The 18456-nt window shown below is 51.0% G+C and overlaps 7 protein-coding genes across 7 annotated transcripts; 4 read left to right on the top strand and 3 right to left on the bottom strand.

The window, feature by feature from the left end:
• Positions 1-89: 89 nt before the first annotated feature.
• F5Z01DRAFT_665267 (dienelactone hydrolase) lies at positions 90-1621 on the top strand. The gene is made up of 5 exons (XM_046264153.1): positions 90-580; positions 654-826; positions 901-1010; positions 1071-1207; positions 1298-1621. The coding sequence occupies exons 1-5, from the start codon at positions 314-316 to the stop codon at positions 1391-1393; spliced, it is 783 nt and encodes a 260-aa protein (XP_046114692.1). The 5' UTR covers positions 90-313; the 3' UTR covers positions 1394-1621.
• A 26-nt stretch (positions 1622-1647) lies between these two features.
• Positions 1648-2765, bottom strand: F5Z01DRAFT_665269 (3-hydroxyacyl-CoA dehydrogenase; the record flags this gene model as incomplete). Its single annotated transcript, XM_046264154.1, has 2 exons — positions 2420-2765; positions 1648-2362 (listed from the first exon to the last, which is right to left on the bottom strand). Coding segments are annotated over exons 1-2 (949 nt in total), but the record flags the coding sequence as incomplete, so codon positions are not given.
• Positions 2766-2793: 28 nt separating this feature from the next.
• F5Z01DRAFT_665270 (CoA-transferase family III domain-containing protein) lies at positions 2794-4992 on the top strand. Its single transcript, XM_046264155.1, has one exon. The coding sequence runs from the start codon at positions 3235-3237 to the stop codon at positions 4975-4977; it is 1743 nt and encodes a 580-aa protein (XP_046114694.1). The 5' UTR covers positions 2794-3234; the 3' UTR covers positions 4978-4992.
• Positions 4993-5174: 182 nt separating this feature from the next.
• F5Z01DRAFT_348651 (salicylate hydroxylase) lies at positions 5175-6840 on the bottom strand. The gene is made up of 2 exons (XM_046259249.1): positions 6617-6840; positions 5175-6560 (listed from the first exon to the last, which is right to left on the bottom strand). Exons 1-2 carry the CDS (start codon positions 6682-6684, stop codon positions 5372-5374), a joined length of 1257 nt encoding a protein of 418 aa, XP_046114695.1. The 5' UTR covers positions 6685-6840; the 3' UTR covers positions 5175-5371.
• Positions 6841-7406: 566 nt separating this feature from the next.
• On the top strand, positions 7407-10720 carry F5Z01DRAFT_665275 (fungal-specific transcription factor domain-containing protein). The gene is made up of 4 exons (XM_046264156.1): positions 7407-7958; positions 8179-9857; positions 9931-10134; positions 10211-10720. Exons 1-4 carry the CDS (start codon positions 7804-7806, stop codon positions 10447-10449), a joined length of 2277 nt encoding a protein of 758 aa, XP_046114696.1. The 5' UTR covers positions 7407-7803; the 3' UTR covers positions 10450-10720.
• A 536-nt stretch (positions 10721-11256) lies between these two features.
• On the bottom strand, positions 11257-12624 carry F5Z01DRAFT_745362 (transferase family-domain-containing protein; the record flags this gene model as incomplete). Its single annotated transcript, XM_046266930.1, has 1 exon — positions 11257-12624. The coding sequence occupies one exon, from the start codon at positions 12622-12624 to the stop codon at positions 11257-11259; it is 1368 nt and encodes a 455-aa protein (XP_046114697.1).
• A 2607-nt stretch (positions 12625-15231) lies between these two features.
• Positions 15232-17174, top strand: F5Z01DRAFT_665279 (major facilitator superfamily domain-containing protein). Its single transcript, XM_046264157.1, has 2 exons — positions 15232-16598; positions 16687-17174. The coding sequence occupies exons 1-2, from the start codon at positions 15351-15353 to the stop codon at positions 17053-17055; spliced, it is 1617 nt and encodes a 538-aa protein (XP_046114698.1). The 5' UTR covers positions 15232-15350; the 3' UTR covers positions 17056-17174.
• Positions 17175-18456: the final 1282 nt, after the last annotated feature.

Genomic DNA, 18456 nt, shown 5'->3' on the forward strand with positions numbered 1-18456 from the left:
CCGTCGGCGCCCGACCGGAGCTGGGCCCGGCGTGTACCGGGCTTACCGGAGGGGACTGAACTTGCTAGCATTACTCAATCGGCTGCGTAGTTCTCCATGTCAGGACCCCTGGCCGAAGCATTGTGACATCAATGTTCCAGGATGCTCAGATGAGTGGAACTCAGCTAGACAAGACAACGACGACTCTTTCGTGCTCATCGTGCAATCTTCAACTGCTTTTCAGATTCTCCCAATACCCTACAAGCTAATCCTGCCTCACACACGGAACTCTTGAAGCTCATTAGACAAGTGCTCCAGCAATAGAACAGAGACAATGGCAGAAATCTCCGATCCCGTCCTCGCAAAACCCGCCGACCTTTGCTGCCTCAAGGGCGATTTCCACAAAGGCGAGCCGACCGGCACCACTATCCAGATTAAGGGCGTTGATACCTACGTTGCGACTCCCGATCCTAAGATCGCCAACGGACGTGTTATTCTCTATTTCCCCGATGCATTTGGCCTGCACATCAACGCCATGCTTATGATGGATGCCTATGCTGCTTGCGGATACCTGACACTGGGTGTTGATTATTTCCTTGGCGTAAGTTCTAAGCGCAACTTAAGACTCGGTCGTCCACGAGAGTCATGATATGCTGACAGGCTTGCTCGCCCAGGATGCTGTCACCAAGTACTCAGCCACTCCTCTTAGTGACCCTAACTTCGACCTCGGTGCCTGGAGCGCAAAGCATCTCACTGCGTCGGAGGACGTTGCTAAGAAATGGGTACAGAACGTTAAGGCCAAGTATGGCTCTAGCGACAATGTGAAGTTTGCCTGTGTCGGCTACTGGTATGCTTCTTCTTGAGCATGGAACTCTCGTGTCTCGGATCAGTATCCGTATGCTAATCGACTTTGCGTCGTAGCTGGGGTGCTCGTTTTGTCTGCGAGCAGCTTTCCGAGGATGGAATCTGCTCTGTTGGCGCGATTGCTCACCCTTCGTTCGTGAAAGAGAGCCATGTTTACAAGTCAAAGGGTCTGTACCTGATAACCACCCCCTCCAGGATGTGCCAACGAGTGGCTAACAAAGTCACAGCGCCCATCGCATGGGCCGTTCCCAGCACTGATAATCTCTTCTCTCCCGAGTCCCGATCCCGGGTTATCGAGATCTGTACGGAGAAGGCACAGCGTTTCAACATGCAGGTGTTTTCCGACGTCGGTCACGGCTTTGCGGTAAGTGATTTGCCCCTCGAAGATTGCCCCTCGAAGAGTTCTCTAGCGATGGCCAACGCAACGGGTACTGATCTAGCGCGTCAATAATAGTCCCGAGCACGTCTTACCGACCCTTACGAGAAATGGGCCAAGGAACAGCACTTTAGGAACTTTATGGAATGGATCGACTTCTGGATTTCCCAATGACTACTTGAGAGACGAGGGAACGGAGTTGAGGGGGGTGAAAACAGGCAACAGCTGCAAAGGTTGTGATCTTCAAAAGGAAGGCACAGCCTCTGGGGAGATAAGTACCTGAGCTTATGTAGTAGACAAACATTTTGGAGAGTTGTCTCAACATACGCCAGTGTACTTGGGTGCGCCGTTGCGGTGTTCAACCTACTGAAATGTGTATTCCAAGGTAGTCGAGATGATGAGGAACGTGATCGCTCTTTTTCGTGTACGTATCTTAGATGAGATAATTTAGATTAGAGTCTTTCTTGATTCCTTGGCCTCAAGGAGCTTCAGCAGAGCTTCATCTCTCTCGCGTACGATCTCAGCCCAGTCGGTTCCTCCGAACGAGTTGTTCACTTCATCCCTCAGCTTCGCCAGATCCGTCTCATCCCATGCGAAACGGTTACGCAAGATATCTTGCTCCCAATCCCGAATCGATGGACCCAACCGCTCGAGCCTCTGCCCAAAGCCATCGGCACCACCTCCTCCACCAAGGGTATTGGTGGCGATGGGGCCCATGAGAGCCCATCTAAGACCTGGGCCGCTAGAAACAGCAGCGTCAAGGTCGCTCGCGGAGACAATACCTCGAGTGATCAGACTATACGCCTCATTATTAATGGCGGCCTGTAGACGATTGGCAACGAAGCCAGGGACCTCTTTGTGCAGTCGGATGGGACGCTTGCCGAGTGAACGGTAGAATTCGAGGGCAGCCACTATAGAGGCCTCGGAGCATCCTGGATGCGGTACAACCTCAACGAGGGGGATGATATGCGGTGGATTGAAAGGATGGCCGACCATCACGCGACCGGGGTTCTTCTGACATGTTGTGACGAACGAGGAAGGAGGCAATCCGGAGGAGGAGGATGCGATGATAACATCTGGCCTTGTGTGCTCATCAATAGAAGCGATAATGGATTGCTTCAGTTCAAGTCGCTCAGGACCGTTCTGCGCCAGTGGTTAGAACCTTGTCAATGTACATGTGAAGCTTGTCGGAATGGATACCTCTTGCACAAAGTCGACTTCGGGCAACTTGGTGGTGATATCGTCGACAAATTCGAATCTCTCCCAAAAGCTCCCCAGTTCGGACACACGACCCTCCTTTGTCTTCTCATCTATGATGTACTTCCTAAAGATTTCTTCAGCGCCTTTGGCAGGGTCAGACATGACAACTCTGAGGCCCTTGTTCAGGAAGAGAAGAGTCCAGCTGGCGCCGATGACGCCGCTGCCAACAACGGCAACATAGCGAACATTGGAAGTCATGTTTCGTTAAAGGAAAAAAAAAGAAGAAAAGTTACTAATACTCTATTAGTTTATGATCGTATTTATATCCCCCGTATATAAGTGCTACCGTAAACGGAGGATACGGAGCTAGTAATAACTAGGAATAGCTTACTTTATTCCGTCGGAGATATAATCCAAAAGCACGTAATTACGGGTACCTAGCCGCCAGCCGGAAACAACGGGGAAAGCCGGGAACCCCGCTCCGCGATCGCTAACTGACTCCGAATATTCTGTGCGGCGGTAATTACACAGATCGGGTAGCTCCTTTGGCGTTAAACACGCTCACCTAAAGCGGCCTCGGTAAATACAGCATGGGTTTCTAGGGCGCGAGAGGTTCAGACTTACTGCGATTCTTAGAGCCTAGACTACCTATCCAAGAGTTATGGTAGTAGCTCAGCTTGACAAGATAAGACTACCACAAAGGTCCCTTATACATTCAATCACCTTGTGTTTCTTTCCTTTAGTTACTATTCTGAACGACCAAAGTACACAGAATTAAACACTATTCAGCACACAAAAGAAGAGGAACCGGAATCATGGCAGGCCAAACGTATGGTCCCGGAACGACCGTGGACGTGAACTTTGAACCCGTCCCTCAAGAATGCAAACGCCTATTGCGTTTACTCGCGTCGCGCACTCCAGGTTTCACGACTGACGAGGCCTTGCTGAACAAGGTTGCCTTTGAAGGCGATGATTTGCCTTGCATCCCAGGTCCGATCAAGTCTCAGGCTTTCACCGCGACTTTACAGGCCATGTTCGGCCTTGTCAACCTTGAGATCGCCACCCTGAGAGGATATGATACCAAGGACACTACTATCACCATCGACACCAACCATGCTGGTCTCTACCCAGCAACGCCGGCCCTTGTCACCATCGATGGTCTCACAGGACCCGGCGTCATCAAAATGGATACCGTCCCTCAATGGGACAAGGACCGCCAGTCTGGCTCGCCCCTCGTCTTCCGCGCAACTGCAATCTACGAGACGGCTGATCCGGGAGTTTGGTTCCAGTTTCACGGATCGCTTGACCCATGGAAGGCTCTCGCACATATCGGCATCAGCAGAGACCTTGATGCCACCATCCGCACTAACGATGCTGCGTACAAACTTATCCAGGAGCACGTCAAGAAATATCGGGCCCGCGAGCTTGAGATGATGATGTTCGAGCAGGGACTGTCAGGTTCCATCGTCCACTCGCCTGAAGGTTGGCGCAGGACGGAGATGGGAAAGCTGCTGGGCCGCCACCCGCTGGTCAATTATAGGAGCCAGGCTCAGTGCCCTGCCCTCCCTCCAGCAGTCTTGCCTTCCTTGGCCGACAAGAGACCTCTCGCAGGCGTAAAGGTTGTTGAGCTGGTTCGGATCATCGCTGGTAGCGCCGCTGGTGCGGCACTCGCGTCCATGGGCGCTGACGTTATTCGTGTCAACTCCTCCAAGATCAAAGACTACACGCCTGCGCAGCCATCCTCCTTGATGGCCGGCAAATCGACAATCGATCTTGACTTGACCGACAAAGAAGACCACGCTAAGCTGATTAAGCTATTCGAGGAAGCCGACGTCATTCTTCAAGGATATCGCCTCAAGTCATTCGAGCGGAAGGGCTTCGGCCTCAGTGCCGCCCTGGCTATGGCCAACAAACGTGGCAAGGGTATCGTCTATGTTGACGAGAACTGCTACGGACCCGATGGCCCCTATGCCGAAAGGCCTGGATGGCAGCAGGTTGCTGATGCTGCAGCCGGCAGCTCCTGGATCATCGCCCAGATGTTCAACAAGCCCGATGGCCAGGGAATCCTTCCAAGTCTCCCCATCTCAGACATGTCAACCGGTATCTTGACCGCGCTTACAATTGTGTGTGCAATCCGGGACCGTACCAAATTTGGAGGCTCCTACCATGGCCACGCCGCGCTTGTGGGATACAACATGGCAACCCTTGACCCCGAAGTCCGACTCTACCAGCGGGAGGTCGTCCAATCCATCCAGGATCAATATGGCTTTGCGCCTTGGTCAAGTGACGAGCATGTTGCGCCTCTGTACTACGAAATCATGCGAGCTTGGAGAGAGAACAGCAAGCTTTTCGAGGACGAAAAGTACTATGTCCACTTCAACGACACTGTCTTCGGCTCGGATGTCCGCACTCTTGGACCTATCGTCAAGTACAGTGATGATCAGCTGACACCGAGGTGGACCTCCCCGCCGGTCCCGTTCTGTTACCATCAATACAGGACGTTCAGCGAGGAGAAGAAGGTTTCAGAGAAGCCGTGGCAACAGGGAACCCTAGCATAGAGGAGATTTTGAATTAAGCAATTCTACATATTCTCCAAGTACGAGTACCGCAAATTGCGACATATCTGTCATCATATCTACCTACATGCAAATACCTAATCTCATATATCTGTGGTGCGTAGAGGTCCGAACGAAGCACATCTCCGGTACCACATTATCGCGGACTATCGTAGCTCGCGTGTGGGTTACCTTGGCCCTGCTCTTGCGGAACCCTCAACACAAAGCCCCCAGTCACGTTCCTATGCTGCAGTGAAAGCCTGAAATCAGCCCTGAAGACTGCGCTATGAAGAGGATCAGCGGGTTCCCTAAAGTCTGGATGCTGGAGAAAATTAAGATCTTGTTTCCACACCAACACCAAAAACCGGATAGAAGAAAACGTATCAGGTATTTTACATTACAAAGCGCTCTTGTTTAGGTCCGTCCTCATGGAGTTGACTGCCCTGTCAACGTCCGCTTGAAGATCATGGAACCAGAGCCAGTTGAAGCGGTCACCCTGCAGGCTCTTGAGAATCTCCCTCATGTCCTCTCCGGCTTCTTCGTCTTGGAAGTAGAGCATGCGTGCCGTCCTAGCAGCCCCTTCTAATTGCTTCTGTGCGCGCGGTCTCCGGACAGCGTCGAAAGACTTCAGACCAGCACGGATCTCTGGAAGCTGCTCAGCGCCACGGCTGGAGCTCTCAGCCATCACCGCGAGCACGTTTGACAGAATGAGCGCGTCCTCGATGCCTTGAGCAGCACCAGCAGCGTGGAAGGGGAGAGAAGCGTGAGCCGAATCACCCAGAAGGGCGACGCGGCCTTTGTAGTAAGTGGCTGTTCGCCAGTGGTGGAAGAAGCCCCAGCGGACAGGCTTGGCCTTTGTGAGGAGCTGGCGGAAGCGGTCATCAACATCGGGGCCGTCGAAGTCGGTCATCATTTCCTCATGCGTAATCTTGTGGGTAACCTTGTCACCATGAGGCCAGGGCTGACCAGGTGTGGCCTTGCACAGAAGGAAGTTGAATTCCTTGCCTTCTGTGATGCGGTATGTGACTGCGGCTTTGTTCTTGCCAAAGTAAAGCTTGGCAACATGAGTGCGATCGCCGAGGATTTCTTCGGCCTCGGCCATGGAAATGACAGCACGGTAGCAGTACGCGTCAGCGTAGACGGGCTTCACCTGCTCCGGGTGTGTTTTGCCGAGGACGTAAGATCGGAGAGTGCTGGCGATGCCGTCGGCAGCTGCAACAACGCTGGCAGTGGCAACCTCACTGTCCGCAAACTCGAGAACAACACCGTCGACGTCCTCCTTCACAGAGGTAACTCGCTTGCTGAACTTGACGTTCTCGATGGGAATGAAGCTGCTCATAATGTCGAGCAAGTTCTTGCGGTGAGCAGACTTGCGGGTGTAGTCGGAGTGACCCCAGGCGGATCGGAGGTTACCACTCCAAGGCTTGTCGACGCCGCAGCCAGGCTCAAGGAGCATGCCCTCGAAGAAGACCCATTGAGCATCCTTGGGCTTGTTACCGACACAAATATCTTCGTAGAGGGGACGGAAGCCAGGCTCGATCAGGTCCATGGCTAGCAGGCCATTAGGCGCGAAGCCGATGCCAGCACTGTGAGGGAGATGAGCCTTGAGGCTTTTGAGTAAACTCGAGTAGGACCAACTTACCCGACCACAGAGTACTCGGCAGCCTCCTCGTAAACGGTGAATGGCACGCCCTTCTTGTGTAGAGCCATAGCCAGTGCGACACCGGCAATGCCAGCGCCTTTGTCGATCCGCTCGTCAGTATACTTGTGCCCGTCATATTGGGGTCAGAGGCATCTGTTTGCTAAGAGAGCTTACCGACAATGGCAACACGGAACTCCTTCTGAACGGCCATGATGCTGTGTTTCCTGACGTTTTTTTTTTTTTTTCGTTTTTTGTTTTTTTTTTTGGTGTAGACGATGGCTCGGCAATCAGTCTACCGATGCGCAAAGGGGTATTTTCCGAGTCGGCAGAGATGTGCTTGGTCCGACGGAAGCGATCTTGGACGATGACTTCAAGTTTGTATGCAATCAACACGAAGTCGATCTATCATAATTTTCGAGGTTCGAGTTCGGAGGGCCGAAAAGTCAAGGGTGTCGCAACTGACGATGGTCAAAAGTCCGGACCCTCCCGCCTCGGGGATACTACGTTCATCGCCTATGCAGCTGGCTAGCTCAAATGATCATGCGAAGCAGCCTGCTGAGGTGCATTGGAGATGGCATGGGCGTGTTGGAGGGACGGATTGTGGGGTAGCATGGCCGTGGTTGGCTGCCTGGGGTACCGGGTGCTGCCGGGTTTGCCCCGAGATAAGACACCTCGGCCTCAGCTACTTTGGAATGCTTATCTTCAGTGACGAACGTGAGGGGCGGAGAGATAAAGCACCTCAGAATCCGGAATCTGCTCAGCCGTAATTAGCGACTTCTGACTGCCTTAGGCATTCGACGGGTCTGGGTTTGGGCAGGTGCCTGTAAAGGACTGGATATGGACTCCTATCACCTGAGCCGCAGTGGCGTAAGGTACGTACCTCAATCCACCAATTCAGTTGACCGCATTGCGGGGTCCTTATCGGTACATAGTCGGCACTGCAGTCCAGTCACTGCATGTGCGGCTGGATGCAGTAATAGTGGACACTCACCACCTGAAGATAACGCCTTATTACAGTAATATCAGCGCCGGCTTCAGCTTGGGACGGGTCAAACGCCGGTCCAGTCGTTATCGTCAGGCACCGGCAGGGACCTCTGCACCCCCGAACTTTGCCGCCGCCGCCCCTCTTCACTTATTTCTGCGTCAGGTCCGTGATTCCATCTCCCCGTCATTGCCGGCTCGGTCAGATGTCGTCGTCCAACGAGCATCGCAAGAGACTGGCTGACAGGCAGGACATGGCCCCATCCACCGAGAATGCCTCGTCGGACACGGCAGCAACCTCTGCTGCTAAACGTCGCCGCATTGCTCTGGCCTGCACAGCCTGTCGCCTGCGTAAGTCCAGGTAAGCAAGCACCTATTCATTTTCATTGGATTCACCACACCGCCTTGCCGCCATCGCTGCTGCTATTGCCAAGGCGTCATCCCATGGAACACAGAGTCTGGGGTTCTTCCGTGTAGCTTCTCATGCACGATTGCGACATTCCCAACTGTCCTCCTGTCATTCATCTTCCATAAACACGTCTAGCGTGTTCCCTCATCGGATGCTGATGAACTACATCCAGGTGCGATGGTCGACGGCCCTCAAGTGCCTCCTGCGCCTCGCTGGGCTTTGAGTGCCAGTATGAGCCCAGCGAGTCTGCTGCCAACGTGATTGTGCACAAGGGATATATATCAGATCTGGGCCAGCGCATGTCAAGTGTTGAGCAGACTATTCAGCGGCTGCACTACGTTCTTGAAGGCCACCTCTCCGCCTGCTCCGGCGATTCTCAATATAAATCCTCGAGCCAAATCTCGCAACCCGGCCCGCCCGCTTCAAAAGATGGCATCGGCCTGGGGCGGGCAACAGCACTGGAAGAGCCGAGGGATGAAGATGCCAACACCAATGGCATGGCCATGACCTTTGTCGAGGAGCAGACATCGGCCTTTTTCGGTGGTTCATCTAATATCAACTTCACACGTCTGCTCCTCAAAACAGTCAATCAGGTCCGGAAAAATGCGCGGCAGGGACCAGATGGCGTGGACAGAACAAGCGAGGTCGACGAGAGAAACATGGCAAAGGCATCTGCCTCCTATGCAAAGGCCGTTGCCGCCTCTCCCGACTCTGGGTCGATCTCTACGACTGCACTCCCTTCCACCCAGGAGATGGATGTCATGCTCGATATCTACTTCGACACGGCCGGCGTGGTGTTTCCTTTTATCCACGAGGAGTCCTTCCGCAAGACGTATAACGAATGCAATGCTAGTGGTTGGACGAGGGTGCGCCGGACCTGGCTCGGCACACTAAACATGATCTTCGCCATGGCCAGCAACTTCGACCGAGACTCTATCCCATCAGCGAGACAGCGACAGGAACGTTCGACCATCTTCTACAAGCGGGCAACAGAGCTTTGCGGCGAGCTAGCAAAGCAAGTGATCAGTCTTGAGACAGTCCACTATTTGCTCCTTGTTACTTTCTATTGCCAAGGCTCCCAGCGTTCTGTGCAGGCATGGAATGTCCACGGCCTCGCCGTGCGGTCAGCCATGGCTCTAGGTCTCCATAGCCCCCCGCCACAGGAAATGACCAATGACTGGCAGGCCCAGTATCGTCACAGGACCTGGGTCGTCCTCTATTGCCTAGACAAGGTTCTTAGCGTAGCCTTTGGGCGACCCGTCTGCATCCCAGACGACATCATGATGGACCAGAAGCAAATTTTAGAGCACACTCTCCCATCTCCCGACGGATCAAGAACAGACTTTGATCTTCCTGGAGAGTTCCTCGCCGTGTCATACCGGCTGCATCAAGTCATGAGTGCGTCTCTAAAAAGGCAGTACGGCGGGAATATCGGCAGCTCGGAGCCCGAGTACGACGACATGACAGCACTCCAGGCGTCGGGAGAGTTTCGCAGGACTTTGGGCGTCTGGTCAGCTAGTCTGCCTCCACACCTTGGTCTTGTCGAGCCTAACTCGGATTTGCTCAGGGAGAACTCTCAACACAATCGACTCCGTGTGATACTCACACTGAGATACCACAACCTGAATATCCTCATTCACAGGCCATTACTTTGCAGCACACTTCGCCATCTGTTTGGCACCAGCCAATTGAGCGTTGGCAACCCGGTATATCTGATTCAGTTGGCCATGGATGAGGCGCACGAATGCTTTCGTTCAGCTCAGAGCACAATCGAATTAGTGTACACAATACTTGAGAGTGATCAGAGTACCGGCAACAATCTCGGTATGGGCTACTTCAGCCTATACTATGGTATGCTCTCCTTTCCATGCCCTCGCTTGCGGCATTGATGCCCGGAAAAGCACTCGCTAACTGAGGGAAATAGTCTTCACTGCATCACTGGTCATTCTTGGTCGACTATTGTGGGCACAACATGGACAAGCAGACATAGACAAAATTGCTGTAGCCCACTGCAAAGTGTTGTTAGACCAGGTAGAGACGATCCTTCAAAAGCTGGACCATGACAACAGTCTCGTCTTTGGTTGCTCGCGGTATCTCCATAACATGCTAGAAGTATTCACTTCACAAGGTAAGCGCCACCCACGAATTCAAAGCTGCTATCCTCCCTCCACCCTGATCCATATTAGCTAACATGAATCGAAAAGCTTCCACAGCCTCTGTGCACCACGATGGGGTGACAGACTACTCTGCGTCTACGATGCTACGTTTCGATCCACAAACAAGCTCTGCATCGGCACCAAACCAGCTTGAAACAATGATGCACCTGGGCGTCGGGGACATGGAGATGTTCCAGCTCTATTCGTCTGAGATCTATGATGCAGAACTCTTCGAGGGGCTGGACAGGTCATCTGCCGAGTTGGCCACAACTCGAAATACCCAGTAGGGAATTCATCATCGTGGGCGCTGTAAGATATGAACAATCGGCATGGCTTGACACGTGAAGTACAACACGACTTTTGACGAAGGGGGTTTCACGAACACTGGCGTTGGCAGTTTGTAATTTTCCACCGCATCGTGTGCTTGCTGGTGGGACTACCAAAACAGCAAGGTTTGGGAGCCCAACGTGATTCGACCCGGCTCTTGTTTCTAGTCTTTATCAGGTTATACAGCGGTGCTAGTTACGTTTATTCATCAATGACACATTTGCCCGGACATACCCATTTCTGTCGCTTTCTTGTGGATGACATCTGGTCTTTGTGGGAGTCGGCAAGACGAAGAGGAGTCTCGCCCATTGTGGATTGCCTTGTGACTCTCTCAGCCGCTGCTTGCGTTGCCTGTTAGATCTCGTTAGCGAGAGCGCTCGTCGGCCGCAAAATAGGACTACAGTCGAAACCTAGACCCTCTGCGCCATATTCGGCCTTCGACACTACCTCAACTGTCTGGCTACCATCGGCAAGATGCAGAAGTTCAGGATCTCGCACCATCCTGAAGCCTGCAGAGTAGCCCAGTGACATTTATCTCTTTTCTGCCGAGATCGGCATGTAGTGGTGTACGAGAGTTAGCAGCCACTTCAGTGACAAGCTAGGCAACATAGATCTCGGACTTGGGTCAGACATTGATCGCCAACGGATAGAAGCATCATTTGTCTTGATTGAGAGTTGTTGATGCCTCGCCAACAATTTACATAAGACTATGGCACGCACGCGAAAAACAAAACCAAGCCAATGTAAGAGACCCAGCCCGGTCTACCTTAACCAACAAGCTTAGCTCTGGCCCTCCACCCATCATCATTGGCCAGTCCCACGAAGTCCTCATGAAACAAGCTCGTGGCAACGTACATGTCCCCCTTCTTGTTCTTCGGCATGATGTATGTGAGATCAGGAACAGGCGCCATCCTTGCTCGCCTCACAAAATCCGGAGAGCCGAGGCCCTTGCCAAAGCTACACTCGTTCAACCAGTGAAGCTGCGCCCATGAAGAGCAGAGGAAGTCTCGGCCAGCCTTGTTGCCCGCACCGTAGAAGATGGTCGTCTTGTCTTCTGTGTTTTTGATCAAGGTGACGAGACTGCGGATAAAGTGGTCGTCAACAGCCTTGAGTGACTCCCGCACATCAACAGCAACGTCTGCAAAGGAGGAGGTGGCGACCTCTTCCGCCGTCTTCCAGCTCTTGTCCGCAAGAGCCACGAGGTGACCGAGGTAACCCTCGCCTATGGCGGGTTTCACCACCGAGCGCGAGTCAACCGCACGCTGAAGCTGTACCAGCTCGTTCTTGCTGACGCGACCCTCAGCTATACGGGTGGCTGTGAGGCGTTGTACCAGGAAGGCTGTGATTGCATCGTTGGTTGACACCCAGGTGCGGCCACTTGAGGCTTCCTTCTTGAGACCCTCGAGCTGTTGGGCCGAAAACCGCCAATATGTCCAGATCGCCGGCTTGGGAGCCTTCTTGACTTCTGTGCTGGGGCCGGTATTTGCTGCAAGGGCCGACGGCCTGCGCATGCTATCGTGGTTTGCGGGAGCCTCGCCCTCCTTGAGTAGAGGCACAATGGTGTCCGCATCACGCTGCTCAACAGCGACTAGGTCTGCATCAAGCTCTTCGCCGCGACCTGCTGCGGCGAACATCTTCAGAACGGTGCCTTGGCCGTTCATATCAAGGGCATTGTGCATAGAAGCAAAGCACAGGAGGACGCCGCCCTCGACGAAATTAGCCTGGACAAGGAAGACGGGAAGCTCAGCACCAAGCTCGTACTGGTATCCCATGCCTTTGACAGGGCAAAGTACATCGCCATCCAGCATAGCAAAGGGCGCATCGGCAGCGGCGATCTCTGCGTAGGAAGGGCAGAGAGCAGTGCAGTCTTTGGAGAGCACAGGCGACTTGTTCTGATGAGGAGGGTAGGGGACAATCTCGTATTTGCCAGAGTTGGTGTCAGAGATGCCAGTCTTGATCACTTGTCCAGCGAGTGAAGGGTACGCGTCAAAGACCTTCAAGGCAGCTTTGTCAAGGGTTGCGACATTGTCATCGCGGGTCGTGCCGGGCTGATCTGCGAACCCCAAGATCAGCACGGTATACGTGTCCCAGCATAGCTGGCCAAAAATGCCAGGTTGGCGCAGGGTCTGGGACATGGCGACTTGAGTATGAATAGATCTGGAGCGTTTCTCTGTTCTCCTGACACTCCCTTCTGCTTCGTCGAACTGTTCGATTTGTCGTGATGTCTGGTCCCGGGTAGTGAAGACGAGCCTAGGCTGCTATGGTGAAAGGAGGCTTCAATTCGGTTCATTCAACAGAGAGGTCGGGAGGCAGGACAGTTGATGAGCAAATGTCAAATGAAATAGCAGCGCTCTAAGGTAGGTCACGACATTTGCAAGAGTACCAAGTAGGTAGGCAAGGTATTAGTATCTGCATGTAGAGGACGCATGGTAGAGCACACAGCAGACGACAGCTTCCAGCCCCTCGTCTAGGTACCGAAGTGGGAGGTGGGGTGCGAAGCGTGAGACGGAGAAGCTGCCTGCTCTACGTCTGTCAAGGGGTCTCACAGGTTCCCGTGCCTCCCCGCGAGACCCGGCTGTTCCTCGTCATGTGTTGTGGTATTGAACACGGGAACTCTACCTGTTAATGGCCCTGGGCTTGGGAGGGGCTCATGTGACCAAGATTCGCAGTAAACAGATGTGGGATACGAGCACTATCTTGGTCACGTTCGGCGCGTTCACATCTTGTGCAATCAACATTGCGGGTATCTTAAGATAGAGCTGCCAGTGACGCAAAGCTTGCCACTGAGAGAACCTTCGGCTGGGTAAGTCACAGCATTTGTGCACGATTTCCTCAACAGGACATTCTCGGCTGACATCCAGATGGATAATTCGCCAAGCCTATCTGTGAACATGAGACTGCCTTCTGTACTTTAGCCCACTGAGGTTTCTGACACCTTCCAAGTCCTAGGAACACGGACCGATGCGTGGAATCATCACGGCAAAGACTTCCCTCGTCTGACGACTGAGGAACTTGCTATGTTGAAGGGTTCCGCTGACTTGTGAGTAATTACGAACAACAAGTGGTAGAAGTCTATGTATGCTAATCCGCTTGAAATGGCATGTCTCTGAACCACTATGGCACCACATGAGCCACAGGTCTTGCACGAAAGCCAGGCGGTGACCCGCGTTTCAACATGGACGAGATCGACAAGACTTGGGTCAAGGATAGTCAGCCGATCGGCAACCGTGGTGACGAAGGACACCCTCATACTGGTAGGTCAGCTCTGATTTATTGGCTTCATATTATCAAGCTGTCCTTAAAAGTCCGTTACTGACCTCTTATAGTTCCGTGGGGCTTCCGGAAGCTGCTGGAGCACACCTGGGACACGTATTGCGAGTTGAGGATGCGAAAATCCCAATCAGCATCGCGGAATGTGGCTTTGCGATTGAGCACGAGCAGTATATGAACCTCGAACAGATTTTGAACGATCTCGGCCGCCGGGATGACCCCAAAGACGACCTCTTGAACAAATTCGTTGCAGAAGTCAAGGATTGTGCTTGCACTGCTGCTCGGAAAAGAGGTCGCACGATCAGCTGATTACTGCGTTGCGGTGTGCCAAAACTCGTACCAAGAAGTGCTTCACACCGCACAAGACTTGATAGCCAGACATCCAGATACTTTTTGGTTCATTAGTCTGTTTTATCAATCCCATTAAGCTAATAAGAAGTATCAGCTCTATCGCTATAGCAGTCAGACAGTGGGATGTAACCTTTACACAGTAAGTGACCTTACCTAACAAGCAACACATATATTGGGTGTCTTGATGTATTGCAAAAGACACATGCCCTCCGAAGGTCTACCCTGATACGGCAGTCTTGGCAGGGGCCTCTTGAGCCTCGTCCGTTAAGGCGCCGGGTGGCGAAGAGCCGACTAGAACCGCAGGTTCCATAGAGCATATGTGTTCGATGAGGTTCGCACCTCGATCGCCAATTCCAGATCGATCAGCTGAATGATGAAATAAATCAGCCAGTGCTGACAGTCGCCTCCGTCGAGCTGCTCCGTCGGGAAACATCTTCTTTTCGCTGGCGGCATGGACCCGATCGACCCCCATGACCAGGCCCGCTGCAACCAGCCAAAGCGTTGTATTCCAGAGGCGATAGAAGGTAGCAGGGCAAATTCGGAGACATCGCTCACACTCTCGCTATCGCTGAATATACTTGTATCCCTGTCTCCAGCCTTATCACGAGGGCACTGGTGTTCCCTTCCCCGAGCGCTAATCCGGGAATCCGGGGGGGCCAAGGGAGGTGCAACTGAATCGTGCCAAGTGGATCCAACGACATGGACAGAATGACCTCCCGGGACACTCCAGAGTCTAGACATCAGTGGATAATCCTTTCGTAAATTCAGGACTGTCAGGCAAAATTCAGGCCCTTGGACCCTCTAATTCATAGAAGCACGAGGACTCATGAGAAGATGCAAGCATAGAAAAGTACTTGAGGTCTATAAAGAACTAGACGTAGGTACCTTCGCTGGCCGTAGAAAGGTACGACCCCAGCTTCAGGTACGTACGTACATGTACTTTTTCAAACGACTTATCATGGCCAGGCCCAAAAAAGCTAGGTTCAAGGCCCACTATCCCAAGATTCCTATCTTTACCCTGATAAAGGGACCTTGGCGCGACCGTCAGTATCCGGGCTACCCCCGGATACCCGGGCCATCCTCAGCGCGCAGGCCATGTACAACGAAAGCAACGAACTCAGCCCGATCATCCACTTATCAGTATGCCCTTTTTATATCACCGCTGTCCCCTGTGAATGACAGGTTTGTTCACGTCCCTCGAAACACAGCACTTTGTACATGACATTGGTTCCTCATCAACATGGTGGACATCAGCAGCAGTAACCCTTCTCCTGAAAACACAGCAGGAGAGGAAAAGCCGAAGTCGGATTCCGACGCGATTCAAAAAGCTACAACGCACACCAGTGTCGACCATGAGGCCGAGCTCAAGACCGGTCACTCTGTTTCCGAGCTTGACGAGTCCGAGCTGTTCCTCCAGCGACATGGGATCCCACGATCACGCCTCGCCGAGATCCTTGACGCTGCCGACGATGACACCGAGCGCAAACTCAGGAAGCGTATCGATTGGACACTAATGCCCCTGCTTTGTGGCACATACATGCTGCAGTTCATCGACAAGCAAGCTCTGAGCTATTCGGCTGTCTTCGACCTGTTCCCCTCGACTGGCTTAACAGCTTACCAATACTCATGGATGGCATCTATCTTCTACTTTGCATACCTTTTCTCCGAGTGGCCCTCGTCTTATCTCGCGCAGAAGCTGCCCACAGCCAAGGTTATCGCAGCCTTTGTCTTCTGCTGGGGCGCAGTTATGCTTCTCACGACTGCCTGCACCGAATTCAAGGGACTGGCGACGTGTAGATTCCTTCTCGGCGTTTTTGAGGCCGTCATTACTCCTGCCTTCATGCTGATCATAGCCCAATGGTACAAACGTGAAGAGCAGCCTGCGCGGGCCGGGCTGTTCTTCTGCTTTAACGGCATTGGCAGCATGATTGGCGGCATCTTATTCTACGGTGTCGGCCAAGCGAGCGGTTGGGAGATCTGGAGGATCATCTATGCCCTCTGCGGTGGTCTGACTGTTGTTTGGAGCCTTGTTCTGTGGTTTTGTCTCCCAGACTCTATCTTCACTGCGAAACGCTTTTCCATTGAAGAACGCACGATGCTGGTTGCACGCACACTGGCCAACCAAACCGGCACCATGAACCGCACTATCAAGATGCACCAAATTATCGAGGTGTTTCAAGACCCCCAGATCTGGCTGCTCTTCTTTTTCGTCCTCTTGAACGCGGTTATCAACGGTGGAATTGCTGGGTTTGCTACGCTCATCGTCAAGGGCTTCGTCAAGGATCCTCTCTTGACCACCGCTTACGGTGTACCGTGGGGCGCCATCAACGCCGTGTTCAACTTCACTGGACCTTACCTCGCTAGTCGGTTTACCAACGTACGCACATACGTCATGATCATCTGGCTGCTGCCAACATTGACAGCTGTCTGCTTGTTCTGGCAGCTGTCGAGGGACAATCACGGAGGATTGCTTGCAGGCTACTACATCGTAAGTGAACTGTCCCTATGCGTTTCGACGCATGCTACATGTATGAGGTTGCGTGTCAGAACTAACTGAACTATCTTTCTCGTTCCAGTGTGCTTCGTTCGTTGGTAGCATGGTCGTTGCCCTGCAAATGCCTGCTAATAACGTCGGCGGCTACACTAAACGCGTAACCGCAACTGCTTTTGTCTTCCTCGCCTACTGCGCTGGCAACATTATTGGACCTCAGGCCTTTATCGGTCGCGAAGCCCCCATCTATCAGACGGGCTGTATCGTCATGATCGCATGTTGCGTGGGCCAGATCATCATTGCTGTACTCCTGCGTCAATTGCTGATCAGCAGGAATAAACGTCGTGACGCCGCGGCAGCTGCCGCCGTGGGAGAAGATCTTCACAACGATGAGAGCGAGGCTCTTCAAGACCTGACGGACTTCGAAAACCCTAAGTTTAGGTATTTATATTAGACTCGCTCGTTGAGAGGTTTGCCACGGACAAGATAATCACGTCTGAAGTGGTAAGGTGCTACATGTATATATAGTCTATAACAGGTTCCGTTAGAAATAAGACAGCTATATTATAGGACTTAAAGTCTGAAATATTTATATCTATTATATTAGCAAAGGACTAGCTTAAATAATACGTTTAAATACACTAGTTTTCTATTAAGCGAGTAACGCCTTCCTATAAATATATTAGAACTAAGGTTCGTAAAGAGAGTGAAAAGGTATATAATACCGGGAGTACGTTACTAAGTAATTATAAAGTAAGGGGTTCTTAATAATTATATTAATTTCTTAACTTTCTTAGAAATATTTTATTTATATAAAGACTTTTTATTTTATATACTTTTATATATATAAAACTTAATTCGGGCTTCGTAAGCTATACTTAGCTATAGGCCTAGCGGCCTCTAGCTACCCTAAGGCTTATAATAACCTAGACCTATAACCTATGTTTAATATCTATAATACTTATAAATCTAGTGCTTCTATAGCCTTCTATAACTTTCTAAAGGCTAGTGTTACTATACTCGTTATTATAAATTAAGCCTTTTATAATTTTCTATTAAGTTTAGCTTAACTTACTCTTTTATAGGGTATAATAGCGCCCTTACGCTTATAAATATAGGCCTTTATTTATTACTAAATAGTTCTAAATTAAGTTATTTATTTTATAGTTCTTTACTTATTACTTTACCTACCCTAAAGGGTTCCCGGATTATCGCGATTTACTTACCTTACGCTTAGAAAAGTACTACTCTTTAATATTTTTATATTTATTATATTATTTTTATATATTATTTATATTACATTATATATTTATATTTAGCTATAAAATCAGCGCTTTTATAAATTTAATAAACTTTTTATTTAGTATTACGACCCAATATGCGGCCACTAACGCATGTCACGTAGGACCTATAATTTCGTCATACGAACCTATTTATATTCTTTATATAGTAAAGTATAAAGCGGTATGCCGGCCGCCTAAATAAGTAATATTTATACGAATATCGTTCGTACGAATACTAGTCGCACGAATCTTATTTATACGACTAAGGACTTATTATTTTATATTAATTACTTTAGATTATCTATAAAATACTATAATCCGGATTATTATACTTATCTTATAAGCCTTATAATCCACGGGTATTATTTACTTTATATAATAATCCCCTTAGTATATAAGAAGCCTAGCTTTACTATATTTAGTCTTTACTTAGCTCCTTAGTTATTAATATAATTATCTACGTAAGATTTATTATCTCGTATATAGACTATAACCCGACCGCTTAAGTTAACGATATCTTAGTATACTTAGTTTATAAACCGACCTTAGATCTACCTACCCTATAGCTAGTC

The sequence above is a fragment of the Emericellopsis atlantica genome (genome assembly GCF_019669845.1).
Source record: "Emericellopsis atlantica unplaced genomic scaffold F5Z01scaffold_33, whole genome shotgun sequence".
Taxonomy (NCBI): Eukaryota; Fungi; Ascomycota; class Sordariomycetes; order Hypocreales; family Bionectriaceae; genus Emericellopsis; species Emericellopsis atlantica.